Consider the following 15,241-nt stretch of genomic DNA (forward strand, 5'->3'; position numbering starts at 1 on the left):
TTGGTCTAAATTGGTAGAGTAAAAATGGAAGTGACAGACTGAAAGACTGCTTTGGATGTCAGATCTACAGATCACGGTGATGGGCTGGATATGGAGGGGGAGCGGGCCCTCCCGCCCAACTTCTGAATACTATTTTAGGAGTCGTCAGAATTAAAGTTGTCATTAAAGCCCTGGACATAGTTGTGATGGCTTAAGAGTGGGAACAGAAAGACTAGAGAAGGGCTCCGGCCATACTTTGAAAAACCCCAACCTCTAATGACTGGGTTGAGAAGATAAACCTGCGGAAGAGACTGATAGTAAATGACTGGAGAGTTAGGATGACAGCCCAGGGGAAATCATGTCACAAAACCTGCAGGAAAGGAGCTTCATGGAAGAAGGCAGAGGTCACGCCCCCCAAGGGGCCATAGAGGTGTGCATTGAATTGATTGACAGTGAGACCCTCGGTGCCTTTTGCAAGGTCCTTGTTAGCTGAGTGACAGAAATTGATGTCAAATGACTGTTTATTAACTTTTTACAAATGAGCCATTGTAGAGACGAGGATGAACTCCCAAGCTCAGCCAAACCAGAAGTGAACTTTTCATTGGTTAATTCCCTGTGTTTCTGTATGTTTTACCAAAGTTTAATATTTTGTAATTGTAATATGTGGAACATCTCACCAATGATTTTACAGATGTGACCTGGGTAAAACTGTTGAAACCTTCAGAGGCAGCTATCTGTGGCGGCAGGAAGGCTGGTCTTCAACACATAGAACATTAATCTCTCTACTGCACTGTTCTCTGGAGATGTTTCTTTGTTCAAATCACTGTAATATTCTGTTCTGTTTGTATATCAGTATTTTAATTTTAGAAGATAAGTAAAATCAGGGAGCTTATCTTTTTTTTTAAAGATTTATTTATTTATGCATACAAGAACTGGGGTGCAGACCAGACATGTGGGGGGTGGTGGTGGTGAGAGGATTCACCAGAGACAGAGTGGGGAGCAGAACTGGCAGATGTACTGAAATCCACTCCTGAAGGGAGCAGCGGGGAGACAGGAGAGGTCTGCTGCACCTGTGGGTCACCTCCCTGGCCAGGGATCAAACTCTTGCTGCAGTGGCTGCGGATAGTTTCATAGTGCTGTGTCTTAACCACTTGCGCCACCAATGGGCCCCCAAATATCACTCTTCTTGAGCTTTAACTTTGAGAATTAAAACACAACCTTTTGATTTGCAGAGTTCCTCTTTGGAAAGTATCTTTAATACATGATTAAATTTGGAGTGGAGAAGTCAACACATATAATTTTCTGTATTTCTTAATATTAGTTGTACCTAGAGTATACTTTCATCGCACACAATGACATTTCAGTTATTGGAAATTGCTTATTTTTCTACCACGGGTTTTTTTTTTTTTTTTTTTAAATGTAGCTCAGAGCAAGAAAATGAACACAGAAAGCTTCCCTCAATGGCTCAAAGCAGATAGTGTCAAGTCTATACAACAATTCAAAGTAAAGGCCTTTGGTCCCTTATCCAAAGGTCTGCTTTATGAGATATTTTTTTTTTCCAGATATACTATTAGTATATTTGTTGAAACAATATACAAGAACACAGCAGATCAGAAGCAGTGAATTAGGACTGGGGAGTTAGCTTGTGGAGCACAAGTGCAGAGAGAAGTCTTGTGCATTAGTCTTATGCGTTAGAGTATGCTTTGTCTTGAGAAGTGACAGCTGGTAGTCTTAACAGTGTCAAGTGAGAGTCAAGAATTAAGCAAAATAGGGCCTCCCTGGTGGCACAAGAGGTAAAGCACAACACTGTTAAGATATCCGCAGCCTCTACAGCAAGAGTTCGATCCCCAGCCGGCCAGGGAGCTACCCACTTGGCACAGCAGACCTCTCCTGTTTCGCCCGCTGCTCCCCTCAGCAGTGTGTTTCAGTAGATATGCCTGTTCTACTCCCTGCTCTGCCTCTGGTGAGTCCTCTCACCCTCCCACGCTTCTGGCCTGTACCCTGATACTTGTATGCATAAGTAAATCTTTAAAAAAAAGAATTAAGCAAAATAGTGTGCAGACAACAGCCTTTCATACCTTAGTGACACTTGACCTTATTCCTGTGTTCTAGAATGGTATAAAAATGAAAGTTTGTATCAATCAGTTGACAGAGATTAGACACTTAAATGCTGGTTGAATGGGTCATTATGATTATTCTTGATTAACACTATTTATATAATAAAGGGAAAAGTGGCAGCATTCCTTTTATTTTAGAAAATAGTTCTCCTAAAGTGTGTTATTATTTTCAGTCATATTTTTGGAATTTAAAACAGGTAAGCTGTAATTACCAGAAAAATGTACTCTCGGAATGATCTTACCTTATGTTAATTCTAAATTAATTGAGGGCTGGCTTTTATTATTAATTTTTTTATTGTCACCACACGTAACCCACCATAAAAGCACCCATAGTCCTCCACACTTTGCTTTCTACAATCCCCTTCCCCACGGGAGCCTTAATTTTACAGACAGATTTTTGGGTTTGTTATTTTGATTTTGGCTGACCCTTTAGTTTGTTTCTCTATATTCCACATATAAGTGAAACCCTCTGATATTTGTCTCTCTCTTGATCTACTTTTTTCAGCATTATCCTGTCCAGTTCCATTCATGTTGTCACAGATGTAAAGAATTTCTCTTTTTTTTTATTGCTGAGTACTGATTATGCATGTCACAGTTACATTTTTATTTATTAGCACTAGCTACTATCGCATGAGTCTTTAGATAAATTATTTTTGGTTTCCTTTGAATTTCAGATGTCTCGACTATCTGGGGCTTTGTGGCAGAATTCGTGCAACGACAGCTGTACCTAAACAAGGTAGGATTTATATTTCAGTTCCAATGAGGGAGTCTTAAGGATCTTTCCTTCTTAGTTCTTACCATTTTTCTGGGAGAAGGATAGCAGACTTTAGAGCTACCCAGTTTAATTTACAGTCCTAGAGTTTTGTGATGCTCATACTGAGGACTGTTCTTAGTAGATCATCTTTAAATAACGAATTTAAGTTCTGCTGTTTGGTGACATGAAGTGTATCATCGATCAACCTGGGTGTGCGTAGGGGAAGTGGGTGGTGTGTGATCTGATGTTCCTGGTGCAGTACAGGAGAATTCAGTGCTTCTTACCTGCTTCTTTGTTGGGACTGGATTCTAATGGAAATATAGTTAAGACAGGAAGTGAACTCACCTTGACAAAAATTACAGACTTTGTCCAGCCCTGTTAATTCTCAAGTTTAGATGCCATAGAACTAAACAGAGATTTGGGAAGTTAGGAGGTTGTGGAACTCCTATGCCATACTCTGAAGTGCCAATGTGACAGCCCTTGGGCTGAATACATCCTTCAAACTTATTTTGTTTGGTCTGATAGTTTGAATTTATCATCAACATTTAAAAATTTTGAATTTTCTCTTTTCTTGGGGGGAAAAGCATATTTTACAATACCACTTTTCCATTCCTGTGTGGTGACACTTGACTGGAGTTGACAAAGGCTCTCCTTTAGATGGGGCGTGCGTGCTCTGGCTACCGTGTTCTCTGGTTGGCTACCCCTTACTTCCTTGCATTCTTTCTTGGCCCCCATTGGCATTTGAGTTTGTAAGTGTTGGTATATGATATTTACAGGGAAACAGAGACTCAGTTTGAGAGCCAAAGCATTTGCTTCTACCAAGCAGTGAAGATCTTCAAACTGCAGCATGTGCCTTGGATGCTGACCTAATTTTAAGGGAGAGATATCAAATCTAGAAGGAGGAATGAGAAAGCAGAGATACTCCTTTAGGTGTCCATCCTTTAACGGCCCATAACTTAAAGCATCACACAATTTACAAAAGTGATGTCAGATGAAGATTAAAGGCAGCTGTGGGATCCATGCCAGTATTCTTAGTCCTCCTAACCTTTGAATGATATGCAAAGATATGGGATCTGCTGTCAGTATGTGGATTGATACATGTTATATTAAACTTATCTGAAAGCAGTCATAAAATGTTATGTCTGTAAGGGATGAAAGAGATCATTGAATTTTTAAGACCTAAGCTTATTCTCGTCACATTTTTGGATAATGGTACTAAGGATTTTTTTCCCACCCCTTCAGTGAATCATGTTTGTTGTTCTTCCCTCCTCCCCCACTTCTTTTTTCTTCAGGGGGTTCAGATTCCAGGATTTGGAACTTTTACTTTGATGAGACAAAAGCTTGAGATAGGGAACAAGCTTATTCTAATTCAGAGACCCATGTTCGTCTTGACAGAGAAGTTAGTACAGAAGCATGGACTCAAACAGAACAAAGTATTTATTCCTGGTAAATATTTTAAATGTTTATGGCTTTTCTGAAAGGTTAACTGGCATGGGAATGAAAATGAAAGAGCAAGACTTGCCAATTGCTACTTTATTGACTTCTAATTCGAAGAGCTCACTTTTTACTTGGTACCTTTGGTGGGGAGAGGGGCCACAACAGGGAACTAGCAAGCAGACTTCCTGTAGGTCATTTGAAACATCAGTAATTAACAGGTGTGAGAAGGCCTGATGCAAATTTATGTAAATGCCACATCATAGAGTTGTACACACTTTATCCTTATTTCAGACCCTATGAAATTAAAAGTGGTTATACATAAGAGCAAGCACAGTGGGTCTCTGGTTGAGAGAATTACAGTCAGTATTAACTATGACAAAGATTACAAACTGTTTCTATTACCTAACTTGAATGATAAAAATTTAAAAAATTAGGCTAATAAGTCCATAAAAATGTATTGTTCATTTGTAGATATTTATAATCATTTAAGAATAGTAGGATGACTGAAGGAGATAATCAAATCTCGCTGCAGCAGGTCCTGAATGGAAAGGGCAGGAAAACATCAGAAATAACCCAGAGTTATTATTTTGTCTTGAAGAGAAAATCAAAAGCTTGTGTGCCGTATTGTTTAGAAAGCTAATTGTTCTAATTTTAAGCAAAGAGCATGACACTGTTAGAGAAAATGGTCCTGATTAATATCTGTTGACAACTAATTGTGGTAGTTGTCTGTTGGGATGTTACACTGGGTACAAGTAAAATCTTCCCCAAGGTTAATTCTATTTTTTAGTAGTAAGCAAGAATCAGACAATTCTTTGTGTGTTCGATATGTCACTTCCTTTTCCCAACCCCAGCTGTCTTTTTCTCCTCTAGGTGATATCCCAGTTGTTCCACTTAATTTTGTCGTGCTATCCCTGGAAGGTCCCTACAACAGGGATACGGTGGAAGGATGTGTGAAGGAGACGTTGCTTTTTTTATCACGATCCATTTCCATCAAACAACATGTGGAGTTTGTGTTCAAAGGAATTGGGGTCCTTGTTATCAAAGATGACAAAGTGAAGATGAGATTTTTTAAGGACTTCCTTTGTACCATGGATGGAAGTGGGGCTTTGGTGGATGTCCTAGCAAATGTAAATTCATGTTTTCCTTCTACCCCTCTCTCAATGTTAGCTCTGAATCATCTTGTACATGTGTTATCATTAAGGGAAATTCAGGTTGACGTATGTTAAATGGCAGTTACCCCAATTCAAAGAAATGCTTGCTTGTAGATTATTAGCTCTGGCAAAAAGGGTTAAAAGGAGAAAGTTTCTTTAAGTTTTTAACTCATGCCAACTGAAAGAATATCAATAGTAATAAAATTTCATTCTGAATGTTTTATAATAACTTTAGAGTTTAAAGTTCTCTTGTATATATTATTTTATTTGCATTCCAAAGCATTATAAAACCAACATTATCATGAGAAAAATGGGGGCTCAGTGAGGTTATGTGGGAAGCCTGAAGTCAGTGTGCTGGTAAGTGGTAGACCTGGAATTCAAGCCCAGATTTTCCAGTCTTTTTTGATGTTTATAATTGTTTTTCAGAAAAATGGAAGTCCCACAATTCAAGCCAAGGAAATGTATCTTTAGCTTTTAATTTGCCATGTTGGAGAAGAAATTTCATATAGACCCATCATTGTTGACCCTTGTAGCAGATAGAACTTCATGCTAAATTTGCTAGAGCAGAGTTTAAGGAAGCAATTAGTCTACTCACAAGACCAACTGAATCCATAATGTGCCTTAAATAGGCACTTCTGGGAATTACAAAGCTGTTCTATGAATTAACTGGATTATCAGGGAGTATTATATAATTCTGTGTCCCAGAGAACACAGCCTTGCTTTTTGAGAAAAAACAATGAGGTCCAATGCATGCAAAGATTATAAATATGGTCTAGTTCTACACTAGTTTCTGCTTTCGTGCAATTCTGGGATGGGGGCTGAGGAGATGGAATTGTGCGTAATGTAAGCTCTAGTGTTTTTTCCCCAACCTGGCCTCACACAGAAGGCCAAAGCAGATAAAGAGCTGCTGCCCGTATCACGATGCTGCAGACACTGAGGCACCAAGCACACGGGCCTTTTAAAGGACCAGATAAGTCTGACTGCAAAAAACCTCTTCAACTATCTGAATCTACTTAATCATGGAACTTTAGGTTAATCCAACACACATAGCATCTATAAAACACATTTTGGGGAAGCTGCTGTAAAGTATTGGGAGTGATTGTTTCCTCCCCAAATGTCCCTGTGTTTGAACTTGAATGCTGTCCCATGGAAGAGTCCTCTTGGGAAGGTCTGTGCTTGTTTCAGTGCTGCTGCTTTTGCTCAAAATACCTTTAAAACCTCATTCCCTTCAAAGCTTTCTGTAGGACATCTCTTAATCCCCAAATAATAATTTTATATGTCTATATTAGTGTATAATAATGTGATTATTATATGCTGTTATGATAATTATAACAGCTGCTCATTTGTTGAATGCTTATGATGTTCTGGCCATTTATAAAAAGTACCTCATACAAATTCCTTAAATTGGATCCTGTTACTGTTTCGAATACCTAAGGTCTACGGCTACATAGCTGTTAGTGGTTTGGGGGATTTAACATGAATCCACTGGACTGCAAAGCCCTTCTCTTAACTGTCCAATTCTATAGGCCCATTTGGGTCAAGAGTGCAACTGGCCAGTTTGTTCATTTTCCTGGCAGTTATCAAGAAGTTCACTCTTAAAGATGTTTAAAAGAGTCATGAACTCTGAGGCAATTTCCAAAGAGGAAATGGTTTGAGAAAAAGCAGCATCGATGGAATTGCTTGGTGACTATTTTGATAAGTCAGATCATTATTCATTGGATTTTAGCTCTGGACTTTAAGCACTAATTTTAAACAAAAATTATGAGAGTACCGTGGTAGCCTTGCCTCTGAGAGAGCCAGTGCTTTGATTAGTCTGTGTCCCGGACCGCATCCCCGTAACCCTGCTCTCTCTGGCCTCCAGAGACCCGGCACTGTGGACTCGGTGTTATCTCATGAAGGGGACATCAGGCGGTGCCCCAGCAATGTGCTGGCGTTTCCAAGGTCAGTGCTTGGCGCCACAGGCTCTTCTGGCACCAGCTCTTGGTCTAATTGTGCAGTGTACCTCAACCTTTTTTTAGCACATTCGTGTGTGTGTGTGTGTGTGTGTGTGTGTGTGTGAGAGAGAGAGAGAGAGAGAGAGAGACATTGAGAGAGAGCACAGGAGGGCTCAACATGATGTAAAACTAAGAATGCTGGAATAAAGGTATAAAAGTCAGGAGACAGGTTTTATTTCCAGCAAAAAACCAAAAAGAATTAAAGATATTCCTTCTCTTATCTCCCTGGAAGTTTTAATATATTCTAATATTACTTCCCATCAACTTTGCCCCTGTAAAATTAATAACATTCCTCTCATCTGCTGGGCTTTACTCCACTTTTCACCACTTCCTCTGAGCCAGCTGCTGCTCCTTTCTGCAGTCTAGTCTGCCTCCTGTCTGAGACCTGATTTTGACCACTGAAGGGGTTAGAAAGACAGATAGAAAAAGGGGGCAGCTTTACCCCCAGAGCACAGTGTGTGTACTGGTACCTGCTCCTGACAACGTTTATGATATTAAAAATCATAATAATGACAACTTACCAGTTATTGTATATGGAACACTTACTAGATGCCAAGCACTGTTAGCATTGTCTTATTATTGTATTTAATCTTCACTACAACCATGTGTGATATGTATTATAATTTCAACTATATTATAAATATATAAATTTACAATTTTAATAATTTTTAACAAGTGAAACAGTATGATGTAAAACTAAGAATGCTGGAATAAAAGTCAGGAGACAAATTTTATTTCCAGTTTGGTCATCGCTCGCTCACTGTGTGATCATCATGTTCTTAATCTAGTTCTGCACCATTAACCATGATGCATTTCATATGGAGAAAGTTTGGGGAGTAACAACAAGATACCCTATTACTTTGTCATGTTTCTCGAATCTGTAACATCCTCTAGTATTTGCTCATTTGGAACAAGACTTTTCTGGAAGGACTGTATGACACATACCGCAGCAAAGGTGTGACTGTGCCTTAGAGATTTGTTAGTCCAGTCCCCTCATTTTGCAGAAGAAATGGCCACTCAGATGAGAGAATAGGAGTCAGGAGCCGTGGTTTTATTTGTGGAGCCGTGGTTTTATTTGTGGCTTGGCCACCCCCGAGTGGCCAAGCCACAAATAAAACCACGGCTCCTGACTGTTCCAGAGTTCTTTCCATTGCATGGTGTTGCCTAGCTTATTTAAAATAAATCAATGAATTAAAAATAATTTTATTTTGCTCATATTTTAGAAAGAAATGTGAGGTGGTTCTCTAGGATGTATTTTGGCTTATACTCTCCAGGGGCGAAATAATTGCCAAGTGTCAAGGAACTGAGAGGGAGCAGACGGCCTAGCAGTGGACATGAAGACTCACATCCTCGAAACAATTGTGTTTAGTTTGGGCCCTTGAATTTCCTCCCTCTCAAACCTAACTCAGAAATCTGTACCTGAGATCAAAGAAGAGCTACAGCTGCACACACCAACTCAGCAACCCCTCCCCCCATAGTACCAATGCAAGTCCCTCACTTTTGTCTGGGGAGTAGATGGAGAAGCAGGGAGAGAGTGAAGAGGGCAGGGGTTATTTCTGGACTTACTCTGTCTGCCCAGCTGTGACTCCTGGTCTTTAAGTTACCTAACAACCACATGTTACTCTATCACCCCTGTGGCATCTGGTTGTAGAACTAGAAAAGACAGACAAACTCATTGAAACCCAAACCAGAAACTTACATCCATGCCTCCAGAGCAATTTCTCTCTATGTGAACTGCCGTTGAGACCTTAGCACAGTAGAAGAAGGTCTTGGTTGGTTCCCAGATTTAGCCTCAAAGATAATAAGTTTCTGATTTTTGTTAGTAAATCAAAACACTTGCCCCCTTGAGAGAAGTGGGCTTATTTCATCATCAGTGAGTGGGCCTGATTACTTGTCAGAATTGAAAGTTTGTCATCACCTATTCAAGTCCAGGGTAGTGGATAAACATCTTGGTTTTTTCCTAGGATCGAGTTCAAGGAGGCAGAGAACAAACCTCTTATGGAGACCATAATAGAAGAAGGTGGAAAGAATAGACAAACAAAGTCCAAGTTAAAAGACAAGTCAAACAATGGTGACACCAGAGGTAGGCTGATGGTTTCTAGGTACACTCTGTCACTCTTCACGGCTTATGAGTCTAACCATATTACTTAGCAACTTCTATGTCCAAAGTAAATAAAGTTAAGGTCACGAATAATCACGTTATCCTGTTAAGAAACATCTGCTATTCCTGCAATCTTGTATGTCGCTTTAACCAGTTTATAACTCTCAGGCTCTTAGATTATGATCTCTTTGCTGACTCATTGCTTAAAGGGGTCAAAAGGCAGGCCACTGGGTCCAGGCAGGTAACATAAATGCACGCAGCAGAGTGGATGTAATATAATAGATAGGCATATTAGCAAAAATAATAATTTTGATGAAAAATAAGATGTGGTAGTTTACATTTTTGATTTGATTTAATAGGAGATAGTTGGATTCTCATATCTTTTCTTCATTTAATCTGCTGAAATATGTTTTGGGTCAAGCATATGAAGAAAATCGTAGAACCTCAAAGACATTTTGAAAGGGTCCTAGGGATCCCCAGGGGTTTCTAGATTACCTCTTGAGGACTTTTTCTTCAGCAGATTGTTGATTTGTGGAAATATGAAGTGATACCACATTTTCTGATTTTTCAAGAGAAACCAAAATCCTGACTTAGGAGAACCATGATTGTTAAATCTTGATAACTAATCGATGTCACAGCACAACATGCTCATTGGGACAGATGAAAAGTATCAGTGGGTAAACACTGGCTTGTGAATGCTGGTTTTGCATTCAGTAGATGCGACAGGATCACATCTAAACTGTTCGCTTAGTATTCACAGGTTTTCTTTCTTTAACATCATCTGTCACTGTTTCCTCTGGATTCCTTCTTTAGCAAGAATTGTCTACTTATTTTCTTTTAACATGCTTTTTCCTTCCCTGTCCTCGTGCCTTTGTTCACTGTTTCTCCTGCCTAGAGTGCCCTTCTTCTTGCTGTCATAGTGCTCTGACAACCATCTTGACATCTCATTTCCTCAATGAGCACTTCTCTTGTCACTGGATCCTGAAGCGACTTCTTGGAAATGCCAGACCTGGAAGGTTGTACTATTGATTTGGGGTTTAGACGTTCTACATCATTCTTGAGTTGCAATTTATGCAAAGCACTTAGCACTGTTGACACAGAGTAAGACCTCCACAAGTGAGAGCGCTTATGTTTTACACTTGTATCTTTTCCCCCCTCCAATTCTATTTATTGAAAGATTTTTTGGTACAAAGTCTTATGTGTTTGTATTTTCTGAAGTGTGTGGCAAGTTGCATAGTAATAATTTTTTAAAAAACCATGTAGGGCAAGGGACAACACTTTAAAGATATAAACGTGTATCGTAAGTGAAACTTTTCTTGGTAAAATTGAGTTTACAAAACCTGTGTTCAGTACAAACCACCCATTTAAAGTTGAAAAGAAACTCATTTTCATTCATTCTACAGAAATCTTTTCACCCGAGGAACCCAAAGACAGAGCAGTCTTCTCTCCTGCCAGAGTGGCAGGTGTCAACTCGCAGAACAAGGCAAAGCAGAAGGAGAAGTTAATGAGCCCTGAGTGGTGAGCCATTGGCATTTTTCCTACTGTACTTTACTAAACATATTTTGGAGTAATATCTTGCTGCAGGAAACTTAAATGTGTTCATTCATTCCTTCATCCAGTATTCTTTTTTATTTAAGATCTATCTATCTATCTATATCTATCTATCTATCTATCTATCTATCTATCTATCTATCTATCTATCTATCTATCTATCTATCTATCTAGCTAGCTAGCTATCTAGCTAGCTAGCTATCTATCTAGCTATCTATCTATCTATCTAAGCACTGGGTGCAGTCAGAAGCACGGGAGGGTGAGAGAATTTACCAGAGCCAGAGTGGGGAACAGAACAGGCAGACTGATGAAGTACACTACTGAGGGGAGCAGTGGGCGGCAGGAGAGGTCTGCGTGCCATGTGGGACCCTCCGGAGCAGCCGGGGATTGAACCAGCGCTGCAGAGGCTGCGGGCAGCTTCGCAACCCAGTGCTCAACCGCTGCGCCACTGGGGAGGCCCCATCTGGTATTCTTGACTAGGTTTTATGTGCTAGATGATGGGAATAATAGAGATGATCAGGGCACACAATCCAGTGGAAAAGCCGGGCAAACAGAATGATAAATTGAAGGTTGGTAACATAAATAGAGTGGAAACAAAACCGACAGAGGAGGAAACATCTAACTTTCCATGTGGATTTAGCAAAACTTCCATTGTCTTCTGAGAGAGTAGAATATTATAATGTGACAAAGCTTGATATTTACAGCAAAAATACTTAAAAAATAGGAAAAAAGAAAAAATTTGCCTTTCAAAAATAGGAAAGTGGTTTTGCTTAACATGGCTGGCTCTCAAACATTCCTTGAATGAATCACAACTTATGATAACTATGTCTTTTTGTTATGTGTCAAAAGATTTCTATTTTTTCCCTTTTCCTTTGAGACATCAAATTTCCCTTTTTTTTTCAAAACCGCTTCTTATTTTATTCTATTAAACTTATTTTACTAAAAAAAAATCTTAAAACATTTTGAATGAAAGGCAATTGGCCTATATAATTATATATATATTTATTTACACATATTAGGTTTAATTACACAACATGATGGTTTAATATTTGTATTTATTGTGGAATGATCCCTACAATAAGTCTGGTTAACATCTATCACCCTATGTGGTTATAAAATATTTTTTTGTGGTAACATCTAGAAGCTATTTCTTAGCAATTTTCAAATACACAATTAAGTATAGTTACCATGCTATACATTACACCTCCTTTGCGTATTTATTTTATAGATAAAAGGTTATAACCTTTTTATTTTATTTTATTTTATTTTATTTTATTTATTTTGTTTTATTGTTTGTTGATTCTGATAATATCATTATGAAATAAGGCAATAACATTATCTGGGTAACATTACTCTCAGAATGATTCTATTTTCATAATCATGCATGTTGAAGCAAATATTGTAATAATTTTTTTATTTTAATTTTTTTATATTTATATTCCCCAAACAATTGCAACCCTTTGACCCCAATCCCTCCCCCCCCCCGCCCCCCTACCCTCATAAACTGTCTCTGGTTCATAGTTGTTTGTTGATTATGATTTTCACTTTCTTATAGATATTCACTTTCCTGGTCCCTTATTTAAGTTTTCTAGATTCCTGCTATGAGTGAGACCATCCGATATTTTTCTTTTTCTTTCTGGTTTATTTCGCTGAGCATGATCCCTTTCAGCGCCATCCATGTTGCTGCAAATTGCATGTGTTTATCTTTTTTGAATGCTGAGTAATATTCCATGGTGTATATGTACCATATCTTCTTGATCCAGTCCTCTATTTTGGGGCATTTGGGTTGATTCCAAAGCTTAGCTATTGTAAACAGTGCTGCTATAAACATAGGGGTGCAGGTGCTTTTTGGAGTTGATATTTCTGTGACCTTTGGGTAAATACCTAGGAGTGGAATTGCTGGATCATATGGAAGCTCTATGTTTAGTAGGTCAAGAGATCTCCACACAGCTCTCCATAGTGGCTGGACCAATTTGCACTCCCACCAACAGTGCAGGAGAGTTCCTTTTTCTCCACACCCTCGCCAACATTTGTTGTTGCTAGTTTTTTTAATATGTGCCATTCTCACTGGTGTTAGATGGTATCTCATGGTAGTTTTGATTTGCATTTCCCTGATTACGAGTGATGGTGAACATTTTTTCATATGCCTGTTGGCCATTTGCATTTCCTCTTCAGAGAAGTTTCTTTTTAGCTCTTCTGCCCATTTTTTCACTGGATTATTTTCTTTGTTGTTGTTGAGTCTCATCAGCTCTTTGCAGATTTTTGTGCTCAGTCCTTTATCATTAGTGTTGTGTGCAAAAATGTTCTCCCAGTTGGTGGGGTTTCTTTTAGTTTTGTTATTGTCTCTTTTGCTGTGCAGAAGCTCTTTAATTTGATGTAGTCCCAGCTGTTTATCTTTGCCTTCACTATCACTGCTTTGGGTGATGTGTCTGTAAAGATGTCTTTGATGTGCATATCCCGTAGTGTTTCGCACATATTTCCTTCTATGTATTTTATGGTTTCAGGTTTTATGTCCAGCTCTTTAATCCATTTTGAGTTGTTTTTTGTGTATGGTGTGAGGTAGTAGTCAAGCTTCATTCTGTTGCATGTAGCGACCCAGTTTTCCCAGCACCATTTATTGAACAAACTTTCTTTGCTCCAATGCATATTCTTTGCTCCTTTGTCAAATATTAGTTGACCATAAATCTGTGGGTTTATTTCTGGATTTTCTATTCAATTCCATTGGTCTATGTGCCTGTTCTTGTTCCAATACCATGCAGTTTTGATGATTATGGCTTTGTAGTATAGTTTGAAATCTGGGAGTGTGATGCCTCCATTCCCTTCTTTTTTTTTTCAGGAGAGCTTTGGCTATTTGGGGTTTTTGGTGATTCCATATGAATTTCATCAATAATTGTTCTATTTCTTTGAAGAATGACATTGAAATTTTGATTGGAATAGCATTGAATCGGTATATTGCTTTTGGTAGGATGGCCATTTTAATAATGTTTATTCTTCCAATCCATGAGCAGGGGATGTCTTTCCATTTCTTTGTGTCTTCTTCTATTTCTTTTAACAGTGTTTTATAGTTTCCTTTGTAAAAGTCTTTACCTCTTTTGTTAGATTTATTCCCAATTATTTGATTTTTTTTGTTTCGATAATAAAGGGGATGGTTTTTTTCATTTCTTTTTCTTCAGATTTATTGTTAGTGTATAGGAAGGCTTCTGACTTTTGCATGTTGATTTTGTATCCTGCCTCTTTGCTGAACTGATTGATGAGTTTAATTAGTTTTTCTATGGAGTTTTTTTGGGTTCCCTATGTAGATTATCATATCATCTGCAAATAGTGATAGTTTGACTTCTTCTTTTCCTATTTGGATTCCTTGTATGTCTTTCTCTTGTCTTATTGCTCTGGCTAGGACTTCCAGTATTATGTTGAAAAGCAGTGGTGAGAGTGGACATCCTTGTCTTGTTCCAGATCTTAATGGAAATGCTTTCAGCTTTTCACCATTTAGAATGATACTGGCTGTTGGCTTGTCATATATGGCCTTTATGATGTTTAGGTATGTTCCTTGTATCCCAAGAATTTCAAGGGCTTTTATCATGAATGGGTGTTGCACTTTGTCGAAAGCTTTCTCAGCATCTATTGATATTATCATATGGTTTTTATATTTCTTTTTGTTGATGTGTTGGATAATGTTGATTGATTTTCAGATGTTGAACCATCCTTGTGTCCCTGGCATGAAACCTACTTGGTCGTGGTGAATTATCTTATGGATACATTGTTGGATTCTGATAGCTAAAATTTTATTGAGGATTTTTGCATCAGTGTTCATTAGGGAGATTGGCCTGTAGTTTTCCTTTTTTGTGTTGTCCTTGTTCGGTGTTGGTATTAGTGTAATGTTGGCTTCATAGAACGTGTTAGGTATTATACCTTCCTTCTCAATTTTTTGGAAGATTTTGTGAAGGATAGGCACCAATTCATCTCTGAATGTTTGGTAGAATTCATTTGTAAATCCATCAGGTCCTGGGCTTTTGTTTTTGGGGAGGTTTTTGATTACCATTTCAATTTTGTTAGTTGTAAATTGGTCTGTTTAGGTGTTCTATTTCTTCTTTATCAAGCTTTGGGTGATTGTAGAGTTGTAGGAATTTGTCCATCTCCTCTAGATTGTTGAACTTGTT

At 38.4% G+C, this 15,241-nt stretch overlaps 1 protein-coding gene across 1 annotated transcript in view; it reads left to right on the forward strand.

The window, feature by feature from the left end:
- CCDC81 (coiled-coil domain containing 81) overlaps positions 1 to 15,241 on the forward strand; it is a gene marked incomplete at both ends in the record, with an annotated part of 54,310 nt that overhangs the window by 1,962 nt on the left and 37,107 nt on the right. Inside the window, 6 exons of the mRNA XM_084251120.1 lie at positions 2,771 to 2,832; positions 4,143 to 4,296; positions 5,158 to 5,414; positions 7,300 to 7,379; positions 9,397 to 9,515; positions 10,937 to 11,051. Of these exons, the coding sequence (XP_084107246.1) occupies positions 2,771 to 2,832; positions 4,143 to 4,296; positions 5,158 to 5,414; positions 7,300 to 7,379; positions 9,397 to 9,515; positions 10,937 to 11,051 (787 nt within the window). The remainder of the gene's footprint in view (positions 1 to 2,770; positions 2,833 to 4,142; positions 4,297 to 5,157; positions 5,415 to 7,299; positions 7,380 to 9,396; positions 9,516 to 10,936; positions 11,052 to 15,241) is intronic.

The sequence above is a fragment of the Talpa europaea genome, assembly GCF_964194135.1.
Source record: "Talpa europaea genome assembly, chromosome: 1".
Taxonomy (NCBI): domain Eukaryota; kingdom Metazoa; phylum Chordata; class Mammalia; order Eulipotyphla; family Talpidae; genus Talpa; species Talpa europaea.